The sequence below is a fragment of the Malania oleifera genome, chromosome 8 (assembly GCF_029873635.1).
Source record: "Malania oleifera isolate guangnan ecotype guangnan chromosome 8, ASM2987363v1, whole genome shotgun sequence".
NCBI lineage: Eukaryota > Viridiplantae > Streptophyta > Magnoliopsida > Santalales > Ximeniaceae > Malania > Malania oleifera.
Window position 1 is genome coordinate 75,676,553 of NC_080424.1, and position 12,170 is coordinate 75,688,722.

Sequence of the window (12,170 nt, forward strand, 5' to 3'; positions counted from 1 at the left end):
CAATGAAGAGTTTTTCCCAATCTAATATTTATAAGTAAAATATAATGGGAAAAACTTTAAGCTACTCTCCAAAATCGACAATCAACAAATGCAAGTATGGAAGAGTTGTTAGCTTGCAAAGAGAATGAATGAACACCCACAAAAATAATCTTTCTCAAAGATATGTAACTAAATGAGTATGAGAAAGAAATTTTGCAACATGCTTTGTAAAAAATGAGAGTATGAAAGATTTAGCACAATAAATTTTCAGAGAAAAATTTTGCTAATCTATATGCTAATCACCTACTAATTATGACAAATAAGGTAGTTTATATAAAGTTGGGAGAAATTTTGACCATTAGGGACATATTAGGTATTTTGGAAAATATTTAATGACGTTTAATTAAAAATGACCCTGTTTTACATGCAGTAAAAATGTCCAACTCGAGAGGTTTTGGTCGCTTGAGCCATAGGTTTAGTCGCCCGAACAGACACATAAAGAAAAGAAATTTTTGAAGTGCAGGTGCCCGGTGAGAACTTCGAGTGGCTAAACCAAAGTGATTTCCAAACTGCTCGAGGTTTGGTCGCTTGGCCCTAAGTTCGATCTGCCAAACTTACCACTTCGTCGCCCGAGGTATTTTTAAAAGTCAAGTTTGGGCGCTCGATGTTAGAGATGGAGCCAGAAGACAGCTAGGAGACAACGCGTTGCAAGCTTGGAGCTGAGTCAGAAACGCAGTGGAATTTATCTCTCCATTAATCTCTACATTATAAACTTCCATTTGTATTTATTTTATTTAATCATGATTTAAATTCCAAGCCTATAAAAGGAGGGTTGTGGAAGATGTAATATACAGCACAAAGAGAGTGCAGAAGCGTGAGAAGCTTAGAGAGAGCTGAGAAGAAAAAGGGAAGAGAGAGAGAGATTTGTAATATTTTTCGGCGAGATAGTGAATACTTGGTGTGTGCTCCGTGGACGTAGGTCGTTATTGCCCGAACCACATTAAATCTTTGGTGTCATTTTGATCTGAATGCTCGTAGGTTCCTAACAAGTGGTATCAGAGCCCAGTTGGAGCAGAAAAGCCTGATCGAAAGTGACCCCAAAATTCAGAGCTCTGTCTAGTTAATCAAAACTGTGCTTTGGAGCAACCATCACATTTAGCTCACCGAGATGAATAGAAGGGTGTAAACCAGAGCTCGAACGGAGTTTTGTAGAAGTCTCACGCACCCCTACACGCCTTACCGAAGCAAGACGCCTATCCACGCGCCTGCAACACGCTGGCGACCAGTCCTTCAGATGCTCAACATGTTGCACGTGTCTTCTTCGCCCGATCCGTCTCAACCTGACCTGGTTCACTCCCAAACCCAACCCTACAGGTGACTCAGCCCCGGGTGAACCTAAGATCCAATCCCCGACCCGAATCCGACTCGTTGCTCAGAATCGGCCCGGCCACGTCAGCGTTGCTGGGTCAGCTACCACGCCACCGGGTCACGTCAGCAGGAGTGTGCCATGTCAGCATAGGTGCCACATCACAACTGCCACGACAGAGGGTGGACCCCAACCCGCCACATCATATGTGGGCCCCACCTCTGCCACGTCAGCAAACTTGACCAGGTTTGGTTTGGCCAAACTTTGACTGAACTTTTCGAAGTCTTTTTGGGTCCATTTTTCAAGCGACTTGAACCATTTCTAGGGTTTTCGATCGTTTTGGATCCAACCACACTATCCATTTGAGCTAATTGCATCTCTAGATTAGTGAATCGAGATGTCAAATGAAAAGAGCTCAAAAATCGAAATGTTCAACGGGAACAATTTCGGTTTCTAGAAGATGCATATAGAAGATTATTTGTTTGGGAAGGAATTGCACTTACCATTGAAGGTTAAGCCAACATCCATGAAGGAGGAAGAGTGGGAGTTGCTTGATCGAAAAGCTCTCGGAGCCATCAGAATGACGTTGTCAAAATCTGTGGCATTCAATATCAAGCATATAACGTCTACCAAGTTTCTGATGGATGCACTCTCTAATATGTACGAGCAGCCTTCAGCCGCAAATAAGGTACATCTCATGAAAAGACTATTTACAATGAACATGTCTACAGGTGAGAGTTTCAGCAGGCATTTGAATAACTTCAATGAGTTGTTTAATCAACTCGCCTCAGTCGGGATAACATTTGATAATGAGATTTGGGCTCTACTGATTCTCAGTCAGTTGCCTGAAAATTGGAATGGTGTCATCACTGCCGTCAGTAGCTCCGCAGGAAAATCAAAGCTTGTATACGATGAGGTTGTCAGCATGATTTTGACGGAGGAAATAAGAATGCAGCTGAACCATAGCTCCAATTCGAGTTCAACTTTGAACATGGAGAGTCGAGGCAAAGGAAACAGGCATGGACGATCAAACAACCATGGAAAATCTAGGCCCAAGCGGTCTAAATCTGAAAATCCCAGAGGTACTCAGGACACGGGTTCACAAAGCACAAAAGTTATTGAGTGTTGGAACTGTGGAAATACTGGTCATTACAGGAACCAGTGCAGGAGTCAGAAGAAAGAATTTGAGATGAGGGCAAAGATAGAAGCAAATATTGTTTCCGAAAATGATGATATGTTGATCTACTCTTTGGAAAGCAAGCAAGAGCCTTAGGTCTTAGACTTTAGAGCCTCATTTCATGCTACATGCCGCAAAGATTGCTTACAGGAGTACACACCAGGTAATTTTGGTAAGGTGTACCTTAGCAACGATCAACCTTACGACGTAACCGGCAAGGGAGTTATGAAGATCAATATAAACAGGTCAGTATGGAAGCTGAAGAATGTCAAGTATATTCCAGACTTGAGAAAGAATTTGATCTCAGTTGGTCAGCTGGAAGATGAGGGATACACGACGAAATTCATTGGAGATGAATGGAAAGTTTCAAAGGGCGTACTAATGATTGCACGAGGTAAGAAAGGCAGAACACTTTTCTAACCTCCAATGCCTCCATGTCTATTTCAGTTGCTGCAGGAAATGACGACAGCAACATCTGGCACCAACGACTTGGTCACATGAGCGAGAAGGGACTCAGAGTGATGCACTTAAAGGAAAAATTGAGTGGTCTACAATCAGTGCATATTGACATGTGTGAGGATTGTATAGTTAGGAAATAGAAGAAGATTAGTTTCCAGATAAACACCCATGCCCCAAAGAAGAAGGGACTAGAACTAGTCCACTCAGAATGTGTCGGGACACATCAGCAGAATACCGAGAATCCTCGGGTGGAGGAACAAGTGGAGCAGATTGTCGCACCACCGTCTCCTACTCCAGCTCCGGAGCTTAGGAGATCTACTCGGTCCCATATACCAAACATAAGGTATATTAATTACTTACTTCCTATAGATGGAGGAGTGCCCAAATGCTATGATGAAGCATGTTAAGTGGCAGATACGAACAAGTGGGAGCTTGCGATGAAAGGTGAAATGAAGTCCCTCACCTCTAACAGAACATGGAAGTTGCCCAAAGGCCTTCACAACAAGTGGATGTACAAAATTAAAGAAGAGCATGACGGCTCCATAAGGTACATGCCTCAGTTAGTAGTCAAAGGCTTTGAGCAAAAGGAAGGGATTGACTACACCGGCATTTTTATACCAGTTGTGAAGATGACAGCCATCAGATTAGTCTGCAGAAATCGAGCAGACAGGAAGATGGTGACTACAGAGAAACTGAAGTTGTGTTCAACTTCATCTGGTCTTCATGCTTGAAGACACATATTATGAGCACATCATTTATTCATGATACTATGGTTGAGAAGGTGTCGTTGTCTCCAAGTGGGAGATTGTTAGAGATGGAGCCAGAAGACAGCCGGGAGACAACGCGTTGCAAGCTTGGAGCTGAGTCAGAAATGTGGTGGAATTTATCTCTCCATTAATCTCTACATTATAAACTTCCATTTGTATTTATTTTATGTAATTATGATTTAAATTCCAAGCCTATAAAAGGAGGGCTGTGGAAGATGTAATATACAGCACAGAGAGAGTGCAGAAGCGTGAGAAGCTCAGAGAGAGCTAAGAAGAAGAAGGGAAGAGAGAGAGAGAGAGAGAGAGAGAGAGAGAGAGAGAGAGAGAGAGAGAGAAAGAGAGAGATTTGTAATATTTTCCGACGAGATAGTGAATACTTGGTGTGTGCTCCGTGGACGTAGGTCGTTATTGACCGCACCACGTTAATCTTTGATGTCACTTTGATCTGGATGCTTATAGGTTCCTAACACCCGGGGAAGGTGGAAAAAGTTACGACCATGGTTCGGTCAACTGAGGAAGATATGTTCATATTAGGTTCAGTCACCCAAGTCTTAGTCAACTTTTTGACTTTCTATACATTCAGTTGACTGAGGCGTTTTCAACGCACACTGTTCAGTCACTCGAAGTCCTTTCAAACTTAAATTTTGGTCCTGATTTTGAGTATAAGTTACCCCTGATTGCATAGATATTATGTGTAAGATAGTGGACATTTTCCTAAGTGATTGTGCAAGGACCTAATAGTCGATCTAAGGTCTAGTCAACCGAAAGGTGATCCCTAATAGTCATTCTATGGTCTTGAGCATAAATACCTATTATGCATGATATGCAGATTATATTACAAACCCAAAATACAAAACAAAATGCATTTTATAATAAGAACAAATGTCTTCAATCTTCTTGTTCGTGTGTCTTCATGGAATGCGCCAGATACATATGATCTTGGAGTTTCTTCGGACTTCCAAGTACCTTGATCTTATGTGTGCTGAAATTTAGACCTGTTCACATACTTAAACACACATAAGATACTAATACTTTGTCAATATTAAAATAGAGATCCGACTCAAAAAGTCAACACTAAGTCAATGAGTTTCCAAATGAGTTTCAAATCCAATCAAATTATCATTTGAATAAAATACTTACATAGAGACTCTCTTAAGACTTTAAACACATTCTAATCTTGGAGTCTTCATGCTTGTCATTTTCTTAGTCCATCTTGCCTTTGAGCTTCAATTCTCTGAGCTTCTTTAATTCTCCAAGATTTTATCAATTTATCTTTGAAATATGTCCTTTTTCATTTATTTTTTTTTTCATGTAGACTTGCAATGAGCTTTGTGATAACTTGATTCCTGAAATATCATCACTTTCAACAAAACATATTAAATTATCTTTGATTTATTATCATCAAAACAAGATTAGTAAGCCATGTTTGGCCAACATATCTCACAGCAAACCCAATGTTCCATGCACACACAAAACATGTGGAAATCGACTACCACTTCGTTCATGAAAGAGTTCAGCATAAATCATTGGAAATTCACTCTATATCAAGCAAGGACCAATTAGCCGATGGCCTCGCAAAAGCATTAGTCTCTACAAGGTTTTCCCATCCTCAGTCCAAGCTCAACGTGCAGCCTTCCCCGATGAGCTTACAAGGGCGTATTAAGGAAACCCTTTCCAAAACAGATGACAGTAAAATTAAGTCAACAGATGATAGCAAGTTCGATTCCATTCTATAATATGAGGAATTGTATTCATTTACTTCTTTGCATTTATGCAAAGATTGTAATTATAGCTATTCCATTTATGTAAAGATTGTAATTATAGCTATACGCTAGTCTTTCCTATAATTTTTTCAATTCCTATAATTATTCTAGGACACAAGTTTTGTAATTTTTATAACATCTGTAAGTTGATATATATATATACAATTCCTCTCGACAGCAATTGCACGAGAGTTTCATCCTGTGAGTATTGTTTATATTGCTTGACCCTCTTCAAAAAAGGCCCACTTAATAATTTGAAATGGGTTTTGAATATTATTATTATTGGGTGAGATTTAGTTTGGTTAGAAATCAAAAATCGGATCGAATAATTGTTTTTTTAAAATCAAATCATTGGTTTACGGTTTGATAATATTTTTTTAATTATAGAAACCAATATGTTTCAATTTAGTGTTCTATTTTGGGTAAAATCAAACTGTAAAAAATTAAGTACACCCCTAATTCACTGGCAAAAATTTCTTTAATTACATGCACATATGAAATTTAAGTTAAAATTAAATTCAAAATAAATAAATAAATAAATATTGAATGCATACAAATCAAAAACTTACCTGAAATTCCTTTTTACTATAAATAAAATGATGTTGATATCTTTTTTTCCAATTGAGTAAGCATTCTCATATTACACAAGCTCCCATTTATAGGTAAAATGAAATTCAAGGTTAAGTCATCACTATGAATACTTTAGATTCCATAGAAGATGATTAGGCTAAAATTTGAAGGGTTAGGAGTCCAAAAGGCAGGGGAGAGGAAGGGTCTCAATGGGTTTAAAATTTGGGTTTTGTGACATGTGGTATTTATACTTTTTTTAATGTAAGAGCAAAATTGGCATTACATATTTTGTCAATTTGAGAACTGCCAAAATTATTCCTTTATTCTCTATTAATGATTTATTTTAGGGTTTTTTCTAATTAATTGTTTTTGGATTATGACATGAATTGTAAGTATTTGTTAAAAAATTTGGATTTGTAATTTGTTGATGTGTTAAAGGTTAAAGATGTTAAAAAGGAGATGAATGGCAAAGGCAAGAGTGATGTTATTTTAGAAAGTTATATATGTGGTGAGAAGTTTGGACATTTCAAAGGCAATGTAAAATTTTTGGGAAGCTATATAATTTGATTTATAAAGTGGATGTTGGGAAGGTTCACAATAGGTAAATTCTCTCACTCTTTAGATTTATTTTTCTTTTAAAATTGAAGATGTTGAAAGGTTTTGCAAAATTGATAGAAATTTTTATTTTTTTAAAAAAATAATAGATTTTGGGGAGAATGAAAGAAAAGTATGAACGAATCTTTTTTCTTTTTTCTTTTTTTTTATATATATATATTTGTTATAAGGAGAGAAAGAAGATAAAAAAGTATATGTTTGTTATTTTTTGATATTTTTAAAAATTTAATGATGATAGAATAAATATTCATTTTTTAGTAGTATTTAATGTACTAAGAAAATATAATTGAAAATTAATTTTCCTTTTATTTTTATTTTCATATCCTTCCTGAAAATGAAATCCTTGATCAAAATGGTCCACTTGAAATTAAGAAAAATGTTAGGAAAACTGAAAAAAAAATTATCAAGAAATCTCTTATTTTATGTCCAATTATCAAGAAAATTGAGAAAGAAAATACAATATATAATGAATCAATGATGAAAAAAAGTCTCAATTCCCAAATTTTTAGTTAGATTCTCACTTATGTCCCTTTTAAAATAATTGTTATACATTCAAATATTAAATATTTTTAAAAAAAATTAATTTAAATTGATAATTATTGATTAAAAATTATTTTACATATAAAATTTTCTCTACTATTAATTAAGTGAAAGCTATGTGATTTTCAATCATCATTTTTCTTTAATCATTTTTTTTCACAAGTATCCTATATATAATATTTACACATCATAAATATATAAGGAACTTAATTCATTTTTTTATTTTAAAATTTAAACAATTTTTTTATAAGTTTTTACTAACTTCCTTATTTTAAAATTTTGAAATTCAAAAATAACAACCACTGCTAACTTCCTAATTTTTTTTTTCTTATCTCTTAAAAATTTTAAATTCAAAAACATATCAAAATTTAACAAATCTTTATAACTTATCATTATCTTTTTATTATCTGTTAAAAAAAATAACCACTGCCGCTTCTCCACGTGTCAACCCAGTTCCATGAGCGCCCTTTCCACTGCCTACGTGGCACACATGCCCTCCTATCCCAAGTTGACAATTTTCTCGTAGACTTCCGATCGACGTCCCAGATTCTGCCCCGTCATCGCCACGCACATCTACTGGCTGCTTCGTCACGTGATATCTGAATATCCCATACCAGCCAATTTGAAGAATAAAATTTGCCTGCCAAGCCAGAGATCACATCTTCTACACTTTCGGCTTTCCTACTGTCTGCAGACTTCTTTTCACTTCCAATCTCCTTCCTCTATAAATTCACCCTAGAATTTCTCATGGCCACATTATCCTTCGATTTGTTTCTCTTTCCCTTCCGACTCAAGTTATTTTCCTCGTTCATCTCTTCTTCTTCTTCTTCTTCTCCACCAAATTGTCTCGTTCGAGGATTTCTAGTCAGCATTTTACTCATTTTTTTTTTACGAACAGACGGCCTGCCTCCATGGGAAAGGGTGAGTTCTTGTTTTGTTTTCCTCCTTTTTTTTTTTTTTCCTTTGTGCTTTTGTTTTTCTTATATTGTAGCTGAGGAATTATTAGGTTCTTTCTCTGTTTAGTTATAATTCAGGTGTTTTAATATTTTAAGTAAGCCAGTAGGTGTTCTTCGTTTATGAATCCTAGGGGGAAAAACCCCTAATTTTGTTATAAATATCTGGCAACAAGGCTGTGTGTAAGTGTTCTTCGTTTACTCTTGCAGGTAGGTCTCGGCGTAAACAAGCTACGTCATCTGGCTTTCAGGACGATGAGAGCGCATTGGCTGACCCATCGGATCTTAAACTTGCTAAGCGGATGGAAGGCGTCAGGCTTAAAGACGTGGAGCTTAAGATGGACCACTTACTTGATGAATCCCTTGAAGCTCTGTTTGAGAAAAGGTATTTAAGTTTATTTATTATTTATTTATTCTGTTTCTGGCTTAATGATCAGTTCTGATTTGTTTATGATGATCATCTGACATTCATATATAATGCTTAGTTACTAGACTAAGAAGTTAAGATTGATCACGTATGTTTTCTGATGTCCATGCAATATTGTTTGGATATTAATAATGACCTGACCTTTAAAATTCTTAATTTTTATGGATGAAGGGCTTCTACAAGAGAGAAGGCTTACTCATCAATTATTCAAGCATTTACCAGAAGCTTTCAATATCAGTTTGCCCAGGATAAGTGAGTCTTTATATTGTTATTGGTTCATGCACTTGTTTTTCCTTTGTTCTCTTTCGACTTTTCTCGGATGCTCTCCCCCTCTTATGCCACTATTATTAATATTATTATTATTATTATTATTATATTAAAGGTCGTCTTTGTTCAAGCCCTTGGTGATATATATATATATATATATATAATTTTATTTTTACGTGCATGCATTATATATCTACACTCCACGATGAATTTATGTTTTCAGAATTTTCTACTTATTTTGAGTTACTTTTTAGTTTTGATACCTTACTGCAAAAGTGTTTGAGTTCAATCAAGCGCGGGTCTTCTAAAGAGATATCTCTAGCATCACGAGCCATGGGTATGTCTTCTAAAGTGTTTGAGTTTAATTTCTTGTAGCCCAATTTTTGAAGAAATCTCAATTTTTTGTTCCATGTGGCAGGCTTGATTTCTTTGACGATTGGTAGTGGGACTTATGCTCAAGAAATACTCGGGGAATCAATCCTTATTTTTTCAGATGCTCTCAAATCTCCCTCTCATTCACCTAACCCATCTGCTGTATATCTACACTCCACTTATCAATTTTTTAGATTCCTTGATTTTTTAATAGACTTCTCGTTTCTTTCTTTTTGAAAACTTTGATTTATGATTGTAGTTAGTGGAGTGTTTGGCTATCATCACTTTTGTTGGGGGAAAGGAACCAGCAGATGCAATGGCCTCGATGAAAATTATGTGGCAATTGGTTGATACAAAACGAAGTTCCAATGTGAGTATTTGGGCCTCATAAATTGATTTTAAAGTTTGATACATATAATGACCTCATTAAATTTTTGTAGTGGAGAAGTGGGTCTTGCATTAGACTAACTTTTATTTTGCTTTAGCCAATGTATTTTGATGATTTATGGCTATTGATTCCAATCTACATTTAATGAATTGATGCCAGTGGTGGTTTAAACCTGCAATGGAACTGAACTTGTGCATCTCACTCTTTAGGTAGTTGAAACTAAGCCTTCAGCTGAATTGATAGCGACGACGGTGTCTGCCTGCTCTTTTCTTTTTACAACTATGGATGAATGGGGATTCAAATATTGGCTGGAGTGAGTGAATTCTTGGTTTTTGTTCTGCACTTTATAATTATTTTTGCCACTATTTTGGTTATTTTTGTGTACTAAAAATGATTTATTAGCATGGAAAAGCACACATGCATACACATATCTTGACTACTACGTAGAATAAGAGGCCCTGTGGGTTGTAAATGTCATTACTGATGTGAGCAGTGGTTGATATAATTGGGCTACACGTTCTTTTACACATTAATGCTTAACCAATTGAAAATATATAAGGGTAATAACATATCAAATTTTTTTTAATTTTGCAGGTCAGTGTCTTGTTTCTCTGCCATGCTAGAGAAGGATGATCGATCTATTCGCATAGCTGCTGGTGAAGCATTGGCTGTAATATTGGAGACAGGAAATTTCGGAGAAAGTCTTACTGATAGCCCAATTCATGAAGTGAAAAACTCTCTGCAAGGAAATGCACACATACAAAGCTTGTGGGATAAAATCTTAAATAAAGTGAGAGACCTTTCAAAGGAGGCGGCTAATAATAAAGGTTCTAATAAGAAAAATCTTAAAATCCAGCGGAATCTATTTCGAGATTTATTAGATTTTCTTGAGGTATTTGGCCTGTCATTCCGCTAATTACTTTTTGATTTGTATGGGAGTTACAATGATGATTTTTCATATGTTAATGCCAGCATGGTTTTTGCCCTGAAACATCCATGTTGATCGTTGATGTTCCACTAAACACAACGACGTGGTCCGAAATGATACAGGTTCGCCCTCCCCCAACTCCCCCTCCTCTTCCTACTCTTCCACTCCTAAAACTGATATCCCAAGCATGTTTCCTCTTTTAATAGCTAAACTATCTGAAGCATTTCATTGGAGAAGGATTTTTGAAGCATATGCAGGTTAGCTTAATTTATCGGCTTTCACATGATTTGTAAGATTGGTTTTAAAGATTTTTCACTCATTACACACACAATTGCCATTTGAACTTTCACTAATTGAAGGGCTTATGTAAACCCTTATGTTTAATAGGATAATGAATTTCTTCATGAGATCTTTGATATTGTTCCAAAAGGAAGGATGCTATCAGCAAAGGATCGGGGTGAGTTCAGAAAGGAAAAGGTTTGTACCCATAAACTTTGAAATCCCATTTACTGTTATTGTAAAAGGATAAATAGTATTCAGATTATAATGTTATTGCTAAGCAGATCCACGCATTTAACTTTCTAATGATGATTGTTAACTCGACACCTGGAATTTGAGCATGACATGCACAAGACTACATTTATGGGAGATATTCTGCATTAGACATTTTTTTTGTTCGGACATAATTGATGCAGTAATATACATTGTCTTTTACAAAAATTATTCACAGAAAAGAATATCCTTTGAGGGGTGTAATGAATTGGTGCTCATGTCTATTTGGCTTTTTCTGTTTTTGTGCTTGTATTCAGGAAAGCAATGTTGGCTTGCCTTCGGGTAAATGGAGATCGAACGATACTGAAGAAGCGGATTGGTCTGATGATGAGGAGTCCGCTCATTGGTGATGATGATGTTGACATTGTTGAAGATACAGAAGAGGAGAGGAGGCTTGCATTTCCAAAAGCTTCTTGTTTCTTTTTAGATTTTAGTATCATTATTATCACATCCCAAATTAGAAAATAAAGGGGGTGTGATCTCTTTCATTTTAATTTTATTATTGTATTTTTAGTGAGTGGGTTGTCAACACCCAATTATATTTTAATTTTTTAAATGATTTTTTTCCCTATAATGATATTTCTCTAATATAGGTAGATTTGCTCTACCTGCTTATTCTCTGGCAATTCCCATAACATAAATTTAAATATGTATGTGTATATATGTAACAAACATTAATTATCTGCATCTCTAAATTAACTTCACGGTTTAATTAGTTGTAAAAATGGATTAAAGCAAGTTACAGGAATGTCATATTGTCACACTATTATTATAACTACAGAAAAGCAAAATAAAGATGATGTTGATGTTCTTTATCAAAAATTTATTACATATAATAAAAAAGGAATCACCATTGCAATATTAACCAATTACAAGATATCACGTTATATTTTAAACTTATATAAGTAACAACAACAACAACAACAACAAACCTTAAGCTCCACTAAATGAAGTCGGTCGGCTATATGAATTCTTTTTCTCCAATTCACCCAGTCGAAAGCATTTTCCTCTACTAGATTAAGGGCTATTAAATCCTTATTTACTACC

At 35.6% G+C, this 12,170-nt stretch overlaps 1 protein-coding gene across 1 annotated transcript; it reads left to right on the forward strand.

Annotated features, from left to right (window-relative positions):
* The first annotated feature begins 7,995 nt into the window (after window positions 1-7,995).
* On the forward strand, window positions 7,996-11,692 carry LOC131162016 (uncharacterized). Its single transcript, XM_058118112.1, has 12 exons — window positions 7,996-8,157; window positions 8,400-8,574; window positions 8,788-8,868; window positions 9,138-9,220; window positions 9,302-9,417; window positions 9,515-9,625; window positions 9,853-9,956; window positions 10,238-10,535; window positions 10,616-10,693; window positions 10,778-10,828; window positions 10,959-11,048; window positions 11,381-11,692. Exons 1-12 carry the CDS (start codon window positions 8,148-8,150, stop codon window positions 11,471-11,473), a joined length of 1,290 nt encoding a protein of 429 aa, XP_057974095.1. The 5' UTR covers window positions 7,996-8,147; the 3' UTR covers window positions 11,474-11,692.
* The last annotated feature ends 478 nt before the right edge of the window (window positions 11,693-12,170 follow it).

Excerpts from the sequence above, each read along its gene's own strand:
- LOC131162016 (XM_058118112.1), top strand. Across the intron at positions 9,221-9,301 it reads TCTAGCATCACGAGCCATGG|GCTTGATTTCTTTGACGATT; the intron begins GTATGTCTTCTA and ends TCCATGTGGCAG. Across the intron at positions 9,626-9,852 it reads ATACAAAACGAAGTTCCAAT|GTAGTTGAAACTAAGCCTTC; the intron begins GTGAGTATTTGG and ends CTCACTCTTTAG.